General features: G+C 29.9%; 1 protein-coding gene across 1 annotated transcript; it reads left to right on the forward strand.

Moving 5' to 3' along the window:
- The first annotated feature begins 11698 nt into the window (after positions 1–11698).
- Positions 11699–17288, forward strand: LOC107843028. Its single transcript, XM_016687152.2, has 4 exons — positions 11699–12071; positions 12705–12883; positions 15355–15556; positions 16858–17288. The coding sequence occupies exons 1-4, from the start codon at positions 12002–12004 to the stop codon at positions 17088–17090; spliced, it is 684 nt and encodes a 227-aa protein (XP_016542638.1). The 5' UTR covers positions 11699–12001; the 3' UTR covers positions 17091–17288.
- Positions 17289–19774: the final 2486 nt, after the last annotated feature.

The raw sequence follows: 19774 nt of genomic DNA on the forward strand, positions 1-19774 counted from the left end.
TGAAAAATAGGTAAATCTTGCATACAATTATATTATCCTAGTTGATATGCTTTTCTGTTAATACGTTCTTTAAGCCACCGTATTCCGTTACTATTATTTTCTAAGTGTCTATCACATCCATATAATTCCCAATTTAAGGTACTTACTAATTCTTCACTTACTGTTCTAGATGTATTATATAGCTTATATAATCTATTTGCTTCTATTAATCTTTTTATACTCTTTTCTAAATTCTGTTTTCTAGCGATAATATTAGCTCTTTTGCTATATTCTCTATATAAATAGAAATAGTTATACCTTATATCTTGGAAAGCTTGATGTCTTTTCATATACTTAGTTTATATTCTAGTTGTCCTAGTCTAGTGATTGAATAATCTAGTTTATTATTTATCTTCTCTTATATTCTAAAAATATTTTTCTTAGTTTTCTATTTATATGCGGGTATTTAGTAATGGTCTGCTTATTAGTTACAGTTCCTAAAAACTTTTAAGCTCTGAGACCAATAATATAGGCAGATTAAATTATTTTAATAAATGACAATTTTCCTCGTTTAAATCAATATATTATAAAAAATCCTACTCAGTACTCCCTCTTTTTCGTTGTTTCTTCATGTCTATAGTTCTTATATTCTATATTTTCTCCAAACTTTGTTTGTTTGTTTGTTTGTTTTTTACGCGGTTCATGTCTTCCTCTTAACCTATGTTCTTAACAAATTACTTCTTTAACCACACCCCGAAAACTTCATCTGGCAACTAACACTCATCCTTCGGCTATTCTGCAGGCATAGCGGACTTATCAAGGCCAGAATTCCTAGGAATTTACAGGTTAATTCATCCTTATTATTAAGAAATTAAGAGGTTAACCATATACTAAGGGTAATGAGTTTAAACAAACATAGTTTAATTTACATGATGTACAGCAAACATAAAAATTTTTACAACATAAAAAACGTATTTTTTTATGGGAAAGTATAGAATAAATAAGAACTTACATGAAGTAACTGGAAATATATATATAAAGAGAGAGAGAGAGATTGATTTAGTCATGTAATTAATCTTTACTATACTTATCTTAGCGTGACTTAGTACTTTTAAATTATGATTATTTTTATTATTGTATAATTTATTAATATGCAATATTCATTTTATATGATTTTATTATTAATTTTTGTTGAATATTTTATTATCATCATTTATTTCATATTTTGTATTATTTTTTAAGAAAAACGTAAGATAATTTTATCTTGCTAGAACTAAAATTATATTTGAAGTATGAGTTAATTATATGTTTATATGAACACTTTATTGGAAAAATCTAAAAAAAATTAAAGAAACTAAAAAAATTGAGGTTGAAAAATCTAAACTTCATTGATTTGATTTGATTTATAAATTTAAAAATACGACGCAAATAATTTGATTTGATTTATAAATTTTAAAATCCGACACAAATTATTTGGTTTGACCTTTAAAAACCCAAACCAATATGGTCCATGTACACCCCTTGATATATCATGGGATGAAAATTTGTCAACATTGGTCAAACGTATTATCAACATAATCATTGGCCAAAAAATGAAAAAATTCCATAAGCAGATAAAGTCAAACTTCTCTATTGTAGCAATATTTGTCCGAAAAATCTATAATTATTATACGAAAGTGTTGTTATATATGTATACTGATATTTGACTTTTACATCTTATTTAACTATTATAAATAAAAGTATGTAAAATTAAAAGAGCATGAATATAAAAAACATAAACATCAGTATCATTTTTTTCGTGAAATTATGAAATAACTTATATGCATCATTTTAAAAAAAAAAATATAATTAGATATTCATATTTGAAATTCACTGTGTGCATGACACTAATGATGAATATCATAAATATTTAATATTTTATTTTGTACATAATATATTTCTTGTAAAATACTACTCTATTACATAATAATTGAATATATTATTATAGAGAAATAATTTTACAAAAAATGTACCACTATAATAAACATCATTATTGATACAGAAAAATGTCATGATAGAAAAGTAAATTATAATATAAAAAATTAATTCTAAAAAAAATCAAATCACTTAATAAAATACTGTTACAACAAACTGATGTTATAAAGAAATCTGACAGCATCCCTAAATGGTTTGAAAAGAGAGATCATGACCAAACAGTCCTCAAATTAATTTTTCATGGCCCAATGTTCACAGTTTGAAATAGTACTCTTTAACTTTTTTATTTCTTTAATGAGTTAAAGGGTTAAAATATATTTAAAATATCTTTTTTTTTTAATTTCATATCTGAACTATTAAGTGTTTGAGCGAAATATACCTGAATTATCAATTGCTAGCGAAACTCAGGTATGAAACTCAACAACTAATTGTTCAATTGTATTTCCCTAAATAGTTTTGTGATACTTGATAATTCAGGTATGAAATTTAAAGGGGACATGTTAGGTAGGCCTGGGCACGAATTAATTCATGTTGAATTTAGCTATTATCAAATAGAAATTTTAAATTTTAATTTATTAAAATACTTATCTCAATTCGATTCATTCTAGGTTCAACTATATTTATTTTTTATTATTTTGATTCGATTTTTTGAATTGATTTGCTCGAATTTGAAATTTCAACAAGCAACTATTTTCATTTTAATTCTAGAGAAATATAACAATTAAATCACTCTAAATATGGGTCTGATCTATTGTAAATATGCATTAGGTTTTAAGTTTGTAAGTGTAACTAATAAGGAAGAGTACTAAATACCATTATTATTAGTATTTTTATTATATATATACTAGTGTTATTTCGTCTGTACTGAGTTCGGACTCAAATTACCATTAAAATTTATAGATATTCTTTAAAATAAGGTTCAACTCTTATTTTTTTTGTTTGAGTGATAGCAGTTTAATATTTTGTAAGGGATTCTAAAATATTAAAGTACTAAATAGTATCTGAAGGTTAATGGATAATATATTTTTTATTTATATATTAAATTTTTCTAAAAGAAAAATTGAACAAATACATACAAGAAAGCTAGTTTCGATTTTACTAAAAAAAAAATTAGATTATAATCTCTAATGGTTCAATTTTTATCTTTATTGTAAACTGTTTGAAGATCAAATGTATTTTATATATCAATTTAATATAGCTATTTATTAAGTAACTTTTATATTAAAAGTGAATGCACATAAAATTAGATTCATTAATTATATTCTAAAATTTATTTTCAATTGAGATGGAATAACCAAAATTTACTTTGGCACCTTTTAAAAGTATTTAACAATGAGAGTATTTGTTGTATTTACTTTCTACCTTAAATAAAATCTTTGTTAATTGCTTATAATTGACTAAATTTATGCCATAAATTACAAGAGAAAAAAATAATAAATTGCATGTCTAATCGACAGATAAAAATTTTAAAAATCAAGTTTTAAATAGCATTAATAACTTAAAAATAATATTTTATTTCAATAACTAAATCTATTTTAAGATATAAAGTGAATGAAAAATTATTAGTACGTGTTTATAATAAATTTTCAAGAAAATTATGTTTAGTTAATTCAGTATTTAAAAATTAGATATTCAAAAGTATATGAAAATTTAAAGTTAGTGTTTTTTTTTCTTCAAAATATTGATTAAAGTTCATAATTTTTCATGAAAATTGAAATGCGACAAATAATTTAAGACGACAAAAAAATAATAACAAAAAAGTGATATTGACCAATTACAGAGATCCATATGTGAGTTGTTAAAAAAAGAATAATGACAAAGTAATAGCCACATGTAAAATTGTACACCACCAATTTGTGATGTGAGGACTACCAAAAACCTCCATTCTTTTTTACCAAACTCAAGCGAATTGATATTTTATGTAATAACATGATCTAAAACAATATAAAATAATTATAATTCGCAAAGATCGTATTAAAAAATATTAGCATTTTTATGAATTTATGAACATATAATTTCTTTAGTTATAGCTAGAAATATATTTATTTAGAAATTTTGATATCTTTTCCTTCCTTTTCTAATATTTTATGTTTGAGTTCTTCTCTACAACCAGGAATATAGTTCTTCAAGAAATATATTTATTTAGAAATTTTGATATCTTTTCCTTCTTTTTCTAATATTGTGTGTTTGAGTTCTTCTCTACAACCAGGAAGATAAAGGAAAAAATCATCAAAAGGATCAATTGGTTTCCTCAAGTTTTCTTGTCTGTGGTGGAAAATATATAATTTATCGAGGCGGGAATTTATGCTAGTTAAATATTGTGCTTTAAGCTTAAATTTATATTAAATAAAGAAAAAAAAAATTCATCAAAATGAACATCAAGAATCAATTAATTTTTTATATACACTTTATGCTAAACAATATTAATTCTCAATTAACCAAAAAATAATGATTTTAAAATAATATGATCCTTATTCATATTACTGTCTTAATTTTTAACATTATCAATAATTTAAATTTTTTGTATATTAAATATGCCAAATATTTTCAATAGCAATGAATAAAATTGTCCACACAAAAATTCTATTCATATCATAAAAAAAAAAGTGGAAATACATTAAAAAAAACACACTCAATTCGACAAAATAAAACATAACCTCATACAATCACTGATTTTAACTCCTTTCTTTTACCTCTTTCTTCATTTTTAAGGTATTTGTACAAACTTATTTCATAGAAAAATATAATTATTAAATACAAAAGCTCTTCACAATCATAATATATTTTTTAGTTTTAAACTACGTTAAATAAAAGCTCATATAAAATATTAATTTTGCTAATACTACTTTAATATTTTAAAGTTAATTAAATAATCAATTTTGATTAAAAAAAAAACTAACAAAAATTAGTCAAAATCAAAGCTTTTGAATTTTTTTGTTAGATAACTATTACTAAAATCTTGAATAAGTAATGTCATTGAAAGATGATTCATGAAGCATGAAGTAAAAGTAAAAAATTAACTATTAAATATTTGATGTTTATATTTTGTAATTGACTTGATTAAATAATATGTAAGTATGAGAAACAAAACATTATAATGAAAGCTTCAAAGAATGATTTACCGATTAGTTAAACAACATGTGAATTTAAATAGTTCAATTGATTGAGAATCTGAATTTTCACTTATTTGATAAATATTTGATTTTCTGCTTTGTAATTTCCTCCTTAGTTCTCCTTTCTTTACTCCTAATTATTTTTTTTCAAAAGAAAAATATAGTTAAACAATAAAAATTATAAGGAAAAACTAAATAATAGTTTCTCATATATATGCACCAAGTGTAAATGTCTATATGGCGAAAAAGGATATAAATAACTTCATCTTTATCATTCAAAGTGTCTGTTATATAATATGGATGTCATGTAACATGTATATGTGTGAAATATTAGAGATAATAGTTAGTAATCAAGTTGGATTTGAAGATCAAAACATTCCTTGTTCAATTTGGATTTGGAAACCTAAAATAGTTGGCCAACTTGAAGTCAAGTTTGGCAAGCTTAGAAACTAATTTTGGTGTCTATAAATAGCCACCATTTGTACATTTTATTGACACATTCAAGTACTAACAAATGTGCTATTAAATTCTCTAAAGTTCTCTCATTTCTTTAAGTTTGATATTGATATTTTGTCTTTATTTTATAACACGTTATCAACATGAGACTCTACCAAATAAGGTAATATTATAAACCTAAAGGTAATTTTAAGGTTAGTAATTCTTTATTTGTCTTTTGCTACTGATGATAGAATTATTGTTGGATTTAGGGAAAAATAATTGGTTTTGGAACCACTTATGCTTTAAATTTGTTCATGAAGAACAATATTGTTAAAAGATATGATTATGGATTTAAGTCTCATCTCATTAAGAGGGTAAGATATTGGATTAAAAATTTCAATGCACCATGATGATAAGATGTTGGGTTCAAAATCCCATTGATTTATGTCTAAGACGTCTTTGTATGGATAAGATATTGAATCTCAATGCACCATATTAATGATATAATGATGGTTAAGGCAAAATAATGTGTATTTCATGAAAAGTCATGAAACATATCTCATTAATATGCTCTATTCCATGAAGTGAATATGGTAGCAATACATGATGAATCTGAAAGTTGACAACTTGCTTCATTTTTTAAAGGAATGTGATAGCAGTGCATAATATGTCTGCAAGAAGATAAGTGATTTAATGCACAAATATAAACGTGAAGGGACAATATGATAATAATCATCAAAAGTGATAAAATTTACCCTTATTATGACTATAAGATATGTTAGAGAAAAATTCTCTGTATTATATGTATGTCTCGATTTGCTTCTGAAGTAGCAATATCATGAAAGAGGTTATAAGCTATCAAAATTTGATAGACTTAGGGCACGATTATATTTCATTCATGGAAAATGAGGATTTGATTATTTTAATACAGACGTGCACTTGATTGCGATGGTATCACAACTCACCTCCGAATGAGGCAGAATAACTGAGAAGAGTTATTTTGAAATCTACTTCTAAAGTAGTAAATATGAAATTTATTCATGTAATAGTAAGTCTGAAATTTACTAAAGTAAAAGGTACATGTCATGGTAAACTTGGAGTTTGCTAGAATAAAAGTTCATAAATTGACATGAACGATTGAAACATCTCAAAGTAGTGCATTGGACTCATTGAGCATATATTGAATAATTAGAAAATTCTTCATTACTTTTAATGATGCTTGTTCTCATAATAAGTTGGTTGGACCAACTAAATTTGGGATTAGATCCCTTAAAATCAAAAAAGTATAAAAGGTGAATAAGGGTCCGTTCGCCTATCATGTGATATGTTGAAATGATGCATCAATAAGATGATCACATGTACATTTATTGTCAACCAGTAGTTTGATATTCATAAAGTTGTTTGCTCAATAAAATTGAGTTAAAAACATAATTTACAGATTGTGTAATCAAGATAATTCATCTTGATGATAATGGTTTGGCATTGAATGTCTTCGATAAATAGCTAAACCATTGCTAATGAGAACAAAACTTCATGTGTTGGTCTGAAATATGATACAATAGCACTTGTATGCATTAGACCAATAAATTATAATTATTTTTCCCTCTCAATTGGTTCAAGGTCAGGAACCAACTATTCTATCTAATAGTTTTGATGTGCAGTATACTATTAATGAATATACCATGATGTACAAAGATGGATGCCTCAAAGAATATGAAGGATGTATGTTAGTTTTTCTAACATAAGGGGGAGATTATAAGCAGCTAAGAAATATGAGAGGAATTATCATCAAATCCTCATTCAAAAGACAATCCAAGTCAAATGTCAAAAGCATCTCATATTAAGCTGCAGGTGCACCTATTTTGTATCCCTAAAGGACAAAGTCTATACATGTGTGAAGCATGGTAGACCAATCGGTTACAAAATAAATAATCCTTGAAAAGAATAAGAAGCAAATAATCATAATAAGAAGACAATGTGCTCTTGAAGAGCCTACGACATAACACTTCATGAAATCTTATGACAGGTTCAGGTACCTGAAAATAATGAAGAGATAAGATCTCAAAATGTTATGTCGCATTGGGAACCTTTACAAAATGAGAAACGTCGATGATATCCTTGATACAATATTGACGCAATATTATAAAAGGTTACGAGGATCTAAATTCTACGTTAATTAAAGGATGCTAGAGTAGAAATATTTATCAAGTGACATGAAAGGATACATCTTAATAAGCATAACACTTATTTAATTTGTAGTCCAGATACTTGAAGATGTCACAGATGAAATGTTGAATATTGTCACTTAACAAAATTTACATGAAAACTTGTTTAAGTATTCAAAATGTTTGAAGCATATAAAAGTTTCTGAGAAACTTATATATAATCCTTATATTGCATAAATCTATAACTTGAAAATTATTGAAACTCTTAGAGAGTTTTCAAAAGTAATAGATTATTTGCTGACATGAGAAATATACCAAATTAAATTGGTTATAAAGTACCATATCTTAGTGCAATTGATGTACTAATGTATTTTGCAAATACTATAAGTCCTGATATTGCCCTTTTCGGTTAATTTGTTAGCAAAGTATAATTTTGCTCCTACTAGGAGACATCGATATGGGATCAAACACATGATCTTATTTTATTTTACAGATTGCAGTCCCGATCTTATTGATTATGCTGATGCTGGGTATTTATTTAACTCGCATAAATCTCGGTCTCAAACATGCAATGTGTTGACATGTGAGGATATTGTCATATCTTGAAGATATACAAAGTGGTTTATCTAGCACTTCATCAAATCATGCCGAGCTAATAGTTATTCATGAAGTAAGCCGAGAATATATATAGTTGAGGTCTATGATACATCTCATTCGAGAAAAATATTGTTTGAAATGTGATAATGTACCCACAATTTTATACGAAGATAATGCAACATGCATAACACATTTTCAAGGAGGATTCATTAAAAGGAGATAGAACGAAACACACTTCATCAAAGTTTTTCTATACATATGAGCAACAAAAGAATTGTGATAGTAACATGGAACAGATTCGTTCGAGTGACAATATGACTAATTTATTCATCAAGTCTCTTTTAACTGCAACTTTCAAGAAGATGATGCGCAAGATCGGGATGCAACGATTCAAGTCATTAAACTGAAGTTCCCATCAGGGGGAGTAAAATAGGCGTTGTACTCTTTTTTTTCTTAACCAAGGTTTTGTCCCAATCAAGTTTTCCTGGTAAGGTTTTTAATGAGGCAACACTAAAGACGTATTACAATATGTGTATGTTATTTTTCCTTCACTAAGCTTTTTCCCATTGGGTTTTTCTAGTAAGATTTCAACGAGACACATTATCTCTTAATGGACATCCACCGGGGAGTGTTATATAATATGGATGTCATGTAACATGTATATGTATAAAATATTAGAGATAATAGTTAGTAGTCAAGTTGGATTTGAAGACCAAAACATTCCTTGTTCAATTTGGATTTGAAAACCTAAAATAGTTGGCCAACTTGCCAACTTGAAGTCAAGTTTGGCAAGCTTAGAAACTAATTTTGGTGTCTATAAATAGCCACCATTTGTACATTTATTGACACATTCAAGTAGTAACAAATGTACTATTAAATTCTCTAAAGTTCTCTCATTTTTTTAAGTTTGATATTGATATTTTGCCTATATTTTATAACAGTGTCACAATTTTAGAGGACTAGAAATTAATTAAAATTATTATAATAACCTTGTGATGACTATCAAAAATTAATATTCTCTCTTATATATAATAGTAAAGTAATATATGTGTGTGTATATATATACTAGTTTAGCATACATGCTTTGCACGTGTGTCTCACATAAAAGAATAACAAGTTAAAAAGTAACAATTGTCGTTAAAATAATGTCATAAGAAATTAAGGTAAAATTAATATTAAAAATTATATATATATATATATATATATATATATATATATTATGATGTGTATCGTAATGAATATTGTTCCCAAAACGTATAAAAATTCTATTAAAATTTCGTGTAGATTGAATTATATTTATATAAATTATAACGATAGTGTGTGAAATATTTATTTTATTTCATATTCATTTAAGATATTTTCGTGAGTTTTATACAAAATTATATCAATACGGTAAAAATCAAAGTAAATATGTGTAATAGATAAAAGGCATTATATTATTTCGAATTCCTAAACGTTAGGAACTTTAATACAAAAACTCCTAATAAACTTCAAAAACTTGAAATGGAACTACAACAAATTAGTACTCTTCTACTACAGAACAACAAAACAAACTCTAAACTCCTAAAGTCCTAAATCTTAGGAAAGAATTCTTACAAGGAAAGAAGTACTTTTATTTTAGGACGTTTTACCTAGTTCAAATAAAGAAAAAAAATTCATCACAAATTTTTAAAACTGATTTCAAAGTCGTAAATATTTTCAAAATAATTCAATAATTATAATATGTGAAATCAACTTTAAAGAGTAAAGAAAATGAACACGCTTTGTAAAAAGGCGAAAAATACATGAACTTCATAATTTAAATATATCAATCTCTCATTCGACCCAAATTAATTCGTAACAACCCGATCATGCTTCTAGAAAAATATAATTAAAGAGGAAAACAAATCAATATCAATTCCACAAAAGAAAAGCAAAATAAAGAAAATAATTAGTCATGGGATTATAAAAAGATTAATAGAAACTTCAAGGATAGCACAATTCCTAAGAGTTTTAATGGAAATAAAAAACACAAATTTATAATTTTAATTTTGTAACTGTATTTTGGATATTTGAATTATTGTTAGTCGAATTCGGCATCAGAATTCATATTCTTGAATCTTAAAATTGAGATCATGAAGGATCCAACATCTAGATTCTATCAGATATTTTCACCTCTGATCAAAGGAAAAATCATTAAAAAAATGTAAAATATACAAATGTGTCGTACTTAAATAAGTATAATCAACACGTAGTAGCCGGGAAATTGGGAAAAAGGGGCGCTTTGATATCATAATCTTTTTTATTGCATTTTTTCACCGGGCGTGGACCATGTCTTTCGAACAATCTCAATACATATGGCGGAGTTCAAATAACTTACCATTGAGACGTCAAAACCTTCATTAGTATAATAAGGAACAATTGGGTAGTCAAATGATTTAACCCTAAATCAAAATTCAACTTACTTTATATTCAAAAACACCACCCCTAGTATACTAATGTAGTTCAGATTTTATAGTGATCTAACAATATATATGCCTAGTATCCTTTGGCAAACATTAAACTTTTCATCTATCTACAAAAATAATCATTGTTTGAACAATGAAAAAAAATAGATAGTAGAAAGGAGGTATGTCTAAATTTGAACTATTACTTTGAACGAAAAAACATGCTTACAAGTTAAAGCATCATCTATTAGATAAAGTTATTTAAATCAATGATAGAAATTAAAATTACCTCTGAAAAAATTATTTGATCATATTTTGTATGTGCGATAGCCATTAGAACTTGTATCAAAAAAGAAAAGAAAAGAACAACCATTAAAGTCTATTAATTAATAAACATAATGATGATATGCTAAATCTCATAATTTATTCACAATTAAGATAATTGTTATCTTCTTCTTTTTTAATATATAAGATAAAAATCTAATTGATTTAGAAGTATTAAATATTATAATTTTTTACCTGAATAAAATATATTTTTTCTTTCTATGCATATTTTAAAAGAAACATATTTTCGTTCCTAAAATTTTTTCCTTAGAAACTTGTTTAGGAATCTTTTTTTTTTCTGCGTTTTTTTTTTAAATTGGTTCTTATTTTTTTTTTCTTTCCATGAATAATTTTTTTCCTAAAACATTGTGTTGGATTCCTAACCAAAAAATTCAAACACTATATTTAGTTCCTTTTAGATATGTGGTTCTTTCTGTTTTTTTTCATCTATCCTAAATATTTGAACAATAATTTAATGAAAATTATTTTTTTGTAAAAAAAGTGAAAAGACGATTTTGTATATTGTAGGGTATTTTAATGAAGGGCAAAAATTTCAAACCACTTTTCTAAAGGTTTTGACACTTTTAATATATTATAGATAGATTATAGATTATAAATATAAGATTATAGAAATAGATATAGACTATAGATTATAAATATATATCAAATTTTGAATCGATCTAAATTATAAACACCCATAACAAAATTTGATTCAAAAACTAAATTTATAAATTAATTTAAATCATATAATTCAAATTTCTTTAAATCTATCTAAATACCCAAATTAATTTGATTTATGCACAGTAATGTTAGATACGTTTTTTACCCTTTTTAACTCCCCTTTTAAAAGAGTTAGGGTCCATGCTGCTAGCAAAACCTCCTTCGCGAAGTAATTAAAAAAAAAAGATTGTGAAAAACAAAAGAATAAAATTTAGCTTCATCGTCGTCTTCGATCAGGCAGACCCAAATTCCTTCATCTGCAGCTATGCTAAATCTTAGGGTTTCTCTTCTCCTTTCGCTCTTCTATACTTCGATTCTTCTCACCTCTCTTTCAGGTAATTTTCAGAAGGAATAAGATTTTGAAATTTTAGTGAACTAATTAATGCAAAATTATGTACGTATTTTTTGTTATTCTTTGAATTTTTTTTACCTGCAGGTTTGATTAGAGCTGCGGTTCTGACTTTAGATTCAATCGAAATATATGTTATGAATTTTTTTTTTTGACATAATACATAAATATGTCCTTCAGCTTTGTATAAAGTTAAACAAGCATACACATAGTTCTATATGACATAATACATACAGGATACAAATTGTCATGTTGGACAACATATATGACGAGTTTCTACTCGTGCAACTTTATACAAGTTTAAGTGCCTACTTGTGAGTTGAGCTCAAGTTAAAAGGCATGTAGATTTATTATTACTTTTTTAAAATTATATTTTATTATATATTAATCTCAAGTAGAAAATAAATGATATATTTTGTGTAGTTAACTTACCTACCTAATAGACGAATGAGGACAAAAATTCAAAGTTTAAATCGAAAGTGTTAATTGAAACATTTTATTAGGGGTTAAAGCGTTCAATTGAAATATGAATTAGTTCGAAAGGAATTGAATTTCTGTTTTTAGTGAACTAATTGATGGAAAATTGTGTGTGGCTTTTTGTTTGAAATTTCGTGTGCAGGGTTGATTAGAGCGACGGTTGTAACTTTAGATTCAATTGAAATATATAATACTCATGAATTGTTTGGAGCAGCTCCAGAAGTTTATTTTAAGTGTCAAGGTGATAATAGAACAATATCTTTACCTGATGTGAAGAAGAGACACGTATTGTATGCGTTCAAGGGTGAAGAGTCTTGGCAGGTATATAACAGTGTGTTGTCTTGCTGTTCCCGTTCATATTAGTAGTCGTGGTACTATTGCTCCTGTAATTTCTTGTGTTTCGATTTCTGTTATGATTTGTTGATTCCTTGTATATAAGTTATTGTGTACTTTTGTTGGTTGCTTGCTGTAATTAGTTATAGTGTATTTATGGAATTGTTTATAGTAGTAGTCGTAGTATTGCTCGTGTAGTTTCTTTCTGTTATGATCTGTTGATTCCTTGTATATAACTTACTATTTACTTTTCTCGATTGCTGGAATTAGTTACAATGTAGTTATGGACTTGTTTTGTTTGGAAAATTGTTTGAAATTTTAATTTCTTTCCTCATTAACATGAAAGCATCTGCCAAAAATACTGAGACTTTGTTCAATCAACTAACTATCTTCAGTCTCAAATTACTGAATTAGTATGGGTTGACTATAAGAACCCTATACGGGTGGTTTTGGTAGCTGGTCAGAGTTATAAAGAGATAAGAGAAGTTACTAGGAGAGATAGGATTAGAAATGAGGATATTTGAAATAAGGTGGGAGTGACTCCGGTGGAGGACAAGCTGCGGGAAGCCAGTTTGAGATGGTTCAAACATGTAAGGAGGAGATGCATGAGTGTCCCAGTATGATAGGTTGGCTATGGATGGTTTCAGAAGAGGTAGAGGCAGATTGAAGAATTATTGGGGAGTGGTGATTAGACAGGATATGATAGCAGTTTCAACTCACTAAAGACAGACTTTAGATAGGAGAGTGGGGAGGACACAGATTAAGGCAGAAAGCTAGTTGGTAGAAGTGTGTTGTCTTTTAGCCCTTTCATATTACTAGTCATAGTATTATTGCTTCAGTAGTTTGTCCTTCGATTTCTGTTAGACTCTATTGTTCTTTGTGCCTCGATTATCGCATTGTTTCAGCTCTGAGGTAGTGGTATGGACCGCGTACATTTACCCTCCCTAGACCCCACTTTGTGGGAATATACTGGGTATGTTGTTGTTGTTGTCTCGATTATCTCATAGTAGTATGGTAGTTTCTATTCTGTTACTATCTGTTGTTTTATGTTATAATATGTTGTTTCTTGTACTTACATTATTTCCTTTTCTGGATTACTTTGGATTGTTTTTCCTTGAGCCTAGGGTTTCCAAAAAGAGTCTCTAGAGGTAGAGGTAAGGTTTGCGTACACTCTACCCTCCCCAGACCCCTAGAAGTTCTATTTAGGTTACAGTTTCAGGAAAAAGCAAGTTTATCAATATCTACTCTAGAAGGTTTTGAAGTTATTTTAGTAGTAATTGCCCCTCTTATTTGAGGTTACCTCCAGAGATATTTTCTTCAAGACTGTATTAGTTAATCTGAAAGGATGATGCACAAAAGAGGTATACGGTCTCTTACCCATTCCCCCCCCCCCCCCCCCTCAAATCGCTATCTCTCTCTAGGAAGAAATCATCCTTCATCAGATAACTTAGTTTACCGCTTGTCAGTGGATTGTAGTCCTTTCCTCTTTCAAAATCTTAATAACACTGATTTTCATGGTTGATGTAGTTGTGGGAGCTCACTTTTTTTTAATTCTATTTACCTTTGACGTTTTCATTCTTACATGATGGGAGGATTCCGAGATGATTAAGCTATAGTTACTGGTGGAAATGAAACAAGAGAGAGCAGGGGATGAAATATTGGTGTTGCATGATGTGGAAGAAGCATATTAAGGGCATTTCCAGGCCTGGGAAGAGAAGTGCTCGCTGACTGGGCACAGTTGTTGGGAGATGAGTTGTCTGGGAGCTGACCTGGTGGCAATGGTATTGGTAGGTGAAGTTGGTAGATGGAAGAGAGGGGTTTCTGGAGGTGGAGTTTCTAGATTTTAACCAAGGAGTAGCTGTGCATGCATGAAGGCAATAACCATTACCAAATGCATAAGCTTCCAATTGTGTGCATATTTCTGCCAGAATATCTCTTTGAATGATATGGACATAGCTAATGTGTGATGAATGCGTAATAAACTTTACAAACTGGAACCGTCTCCTTCTTTCTCCCAACCCCGACCCCACGTGCACCCACAAAATTAGAAAATAAAAGAGAAAGGGAAATGGAACTAAAAAGTTGATCATGTAAAGCTTGAGAGGACTTGCAACCAGTACTCAGAGCTATGTAAACTATCTTTCTTTTCATAATGTCCTTCCAAGTCTTTCTGCGTGATACAGATCAGTAAAGTTTAGTCAGGACAATCCTCAGTAAGTTACAAGCCTGCATCATATATGTGGCTCTCTGGCAGAGGAGAGTCCTATTCTTAATAAAATATGGTGTTTGTTTGCTTTATGCGTCAAGGGAAGAATTTAAATTTGTATTCCAATTTCAGATTATTATTGTTGTAACTTGGAAGTTTCTGATGCGGCTTGCAAGCTTGTCTATGTCTGTTCTTTTAGATGTTCACAAGCTTGCTGATCTAAGCTGATGATGTCGCGTTTTTATATTTTTAGCCTCTGACAGAACTTGAAGCAAAAAAGTGCAAACGATGTGGGATATATGAGAAAGACTCATTTATAAAGCCTGATGATATATTTGATGAGTGGGAGTTCTGTGCCTCCGATTTTGCTAGTCCTGATGGGAAGTATATTCATTTCAAGGAGAAAGAGTTCAATGCCACATTCGTGTGTCCCGACTGTGTTCTTCTTGAAGGTGGTGAGTATTCTATCTTTTGCCGTCTCCTCTTCTCCTTGGTTAACGCGGTGTATTCTGTAAAATAACAATGAACTTGACGCTATATGACATTTTACTGCACATAAACTCATAAATGCTCTGTGAAAAAAAAACCCTCATACATGCTTTAACATATATTTGCAAGTTAAGATCTCTTGACGCTGATCAACATAAGCATCTAACTAATTATATGGATAGACATGTCTCTAGTTCAAACCCTGCCACTTATAAGAGGGCTGATATTCAAGTAGGAGCAGAATGTAGGGCAACATGTGGGTCAGTTGGAGTTGGCCCATAACTCATAGGGATTCTCAATTATCAAAAGAGTAAATAAAAATTATGCCAATCTTTTGAAGATACGTAGTGCTTCCTGGGGGGAAAGCAAAACTAGTTGCTTCTCACTGTTCTTTTTCTAGAAAGAATTGATCTAAAGAAAAAGGCTATGGTGGGTAAATGTTTGAGTTTCGGTTTGATGTAGGATTTGGTCTTCTGTAATTGGCCTTGCAATCAAAAGTCAATGATACCACCCTACCTTCACTTAGGGGCGTTGACACAGACGTAATAAAAATATTTTGCCTGGATCTATAATTGAAGTATTTAATGTGACTGCTTCTCAAAAGAAACTGAATAAAAGGAACATTGCACTTCCCTTGCAAGCCATAATGACGATAAATGTTACTCCCTCTATCCATTTTTACTTGTTCAGCATTGACTTGGCACACCCAGGAGGAATCAATATAATGAAAATTTTACTATATCACCCTTCGAATTTAATAAATTCAATGTTCTGGGAAATGCATTTGGAAATGACTATAGTTGTATAAGGAGGGTAAATTAGGAACTAAAAGTGATAAATTCCTAGTTTTCGAAACTGAACAAGTAAAAGTGGACATCTGTTTTTAGTAAAGTGGCCAGAGAGAGTATTTCATTATGTCCCCCCCTCTCACATCCTTTTGTGGCACTTAGGGACTTTGGTGCTCATGGAATCCATGATGGTTTGAGTTTGTCTAAATTAGGAACGGTTCCACTGAATCCTTGGTTAATCTTTAAACTTAAGTTTGTTATACGGCATATTTTGACCTTGTTAATGAGATAATCCAATTGAAAGGAGCATAAATTCACAAATTATTTGAACATTAATTTATCTGCACTATAAAATTCTTTTATTTATAGCACGTAGACTGTTCTTCCCATATGGATGCTTGCCCTTTTGTTTGGTGTCTTTGTAATTTGTTCTCTATATATTGTCACTTATTGTCTGTGTTATTACATTATTTCTCTAGCTTCAAATCACACCGATGGCCCGAGGAATAAGGCAAAGGGAATGCACTGGGCTCTAGTGCTGCTCATCTGCGTGTTAGTAACGACTTTTGTAGTTCTTGGAGCAGTGATGGCCTACAAATATTGGCAAAAGAGAAAGAAGCAACAAGAGCAAGCTCGATTCTTGAAGCTGTTTGAGGAGAGCGATGACGTAGAAGATGAATTGGACATTGGACCACTTAGTCATGTCATTTAGAGAGAAAAAAGAACACCCCCTTCTCATGGTATACCCTAAAACACTTGTACACATGACTTTTGTTTTCAATCTTTTTCTTGTGAAGGCTACTATTGAGACTGTTTGTATAGTGTAACTTAACAGAGGGAAAGTGTTGTATAGAATCATTTTATTTGCTAAGAGGAATGCTAAACCGCAAAAGAAATATATTTTGCTTAAGTTGTGGAAGTATAAGTTAGGGGTCTTTTAACATGAGAAATGGATAGTGACTCTCTCTACCTATAGACTTTAAATCTGTCGTCCAAGGCTAGAACAAATGAAAAGAATCAGTGTTTTTTGTCTTTGTTGCTTGAGACTTCATTTCTTAATTCACTTCATTGACCACAAGGCCACCGCCCTTTTTGTTTTGTGGCAAGTAAATTAGTATGTGCATTTGCTGGTACTTTCAGTTAATTTTCACATCATCTCAGTTTTAGATGTCCTCTTTAAATCTAGCTAAAGTATTCCCTTCTGCATTGGTTTACATTAGGTGTTGTTTGGTAGAATGTAAAGAGCAACTCAGTGCACTAAAGCTTTCGCTGTGTAGGGTCTATTGTACGCAATCTTATGTTGTATTTCTTGTTATTTCTCACAATATAGTCGGGTATGTAGAATCTGTATATTACAACAACTTCAACTTGAGTTTAAGTATAAAGAAAAACACAATGAAGTATATCAAATACCCTCAACACAAGATCAAAATGACCTTTCTAAAAGATGTATTTTATTTTGCAGAAATTAAGATAAACCAAAAATATCCAAGTCGTTCGAATTCACGGATTTTCCTTAAGGAAATAATCCCCTTCACTGTACCCGAGGTTGTGGAATTTTTCCTCCTAGGATAAAATGGCTAACCAAACCAACAGTAGCGGTACCTCAAACGGTTGGAATATTTTCGAACTCACAGAACGTTTTGAGTGATCACACAAAATATTTTTGAGACAAGAAGAGAGTTTTTAATCTAAAAAATTTCGCATGCAAACCTGTGGATGAAACCAGGTTTTTATAGCCACAAGATGCCTCTTCTGAAAAGTGGCAAAGGTTCATCTAAAAGGTGTAACCTTTTCTGAAAATTCATGTCTATTCGTCCAAACATTGTGACTGTTCTGAACAGGGATGTCATTTCGTGAATAAGTGTGTCAGTTCATTGAAACAATGCATCAGTTCTAAAGCAGTGCATCAGTTTACTGAAACAGTGCATCAGTTTAGTTTCGAAACTGTGCACCATTTCAATGAAAAGTTGCATCAGTTCAAAAATTTATCTGAAGCATCTGTTCGAAATAGCTTCTGCATGCATGCTTTCGTTGCTTTTGTAATGAAACTGAAATCATATAAATGGAGTATTAAACATAGAAAATATTTATTGCGTTAGAAAATATTTATTGCGTTACTGTTGGTATTTTTGAAATTCAAATAAATTTTGTCCGAAAAGATAGATCTCATCGATCATTTTCCAAATCCAAATCCAAATCCGAAGCCGAGCCGAGCGAGCGACGACGACGATGGCGCGAGACATTTCTTATTTCTTGTCTCACTTACCATGTGGAGTAAGTGTTCATCATTATAAACACTTCAAAGTTCCTTTCTCCAACCAATGTGGGAGAATTAGTGAACTTTCCAATTTTGGGAGCACACTTTCCAAATTGGTGTCTCCTCTTCTCCACCATTTTTTCTCCATTTTCCATTCACACTTCTATGAACCCAACAATCCCAACATGAATGGGGAATGACTATTTTTCATAAAACTTTTACGGACAAGTATGTGATCATCAAGCAAAGACTGATTGCATCTGGATAAGTGGGTTTTCCTTTGAACTTTTCGTAGTGAACATGCATCGGATGCACTCGGTCAATTGGTAGATTTGATATCTTTGAACCGTTGAGCTTTATTGTATACCTAGACAATACATGTCACACAACCATCCTTTTAACGTTTATGGTTCTCATGGTTTTGTTCTTTTCAGCCATGAACACGTCCTGGTTTCATGAGAGCTTAGAGAATAGGCCTTTACTAACATTCTTCTTGAAGCGGCTTCCACTTCATCCTCGCATAGGTGATTTCTAAACGTTCAATCCTGTAGATTAAACTATTTGGTCAAATCTGCCAAATTTAGATAATCATTAAAAGACTTTTCACCTTAAGTCTTATCCTAGTTTACTATAATTTGTCTACATCAAGAGAATGGGTTGGGTAATTGACAATGTTGAACCTGTCAGACACAACTTTGTTTGATCTCCTTGAACCTAGCTCTTGGGATCTCCAGTATGCTAGGTAGAGTAACCGTCATGCTGACTCGTCCTAGGCCTTAAACCATTCTCTTGGATGTTCTTTCCACTCCTTCTCTAGATAGGCCTTTTGTAAGTGGATCCGACACATTATCCTTTGACTTTACATAGTCAATAGTGATAATTCCACTAGAGAGAAGTTCCCTAACGGTATTTTGTCTCCTTTGTATGTGACGAGATTTACCGTTGTACATCATGCTCCCTGCCCTATCTATTGCCGCTTGGCTATCACAGTGTATACATACTGGTGCCACCGGCTTGGGCCAATACGGAATATCTTCCAAGAAATTTCGAAGCCATTCTGTTTCTTCACCGGCTTTATCTAATGCGATAAATTCAGATTCCATTGTAGAGCGAGCGATACAAGTCTGTTTGATGAT

This window comes from Capsicum annuum, chromosome 9 (genome assembly GCF_002878395.1).
Source record: "Capsicum annuum cultivar UCD-10X-F1 chromosome 9, UCD10Xv1.1, whole genome shotgun sequence".
In the NCBI taxonomy this organism is placed as follows: domain Eukaryota; kingdom Viridiplantae; phylum Streptophyta; class Magnoliopsida; order Solanales; family Solanaceae; genus Capsicum; species Capsicum annuum.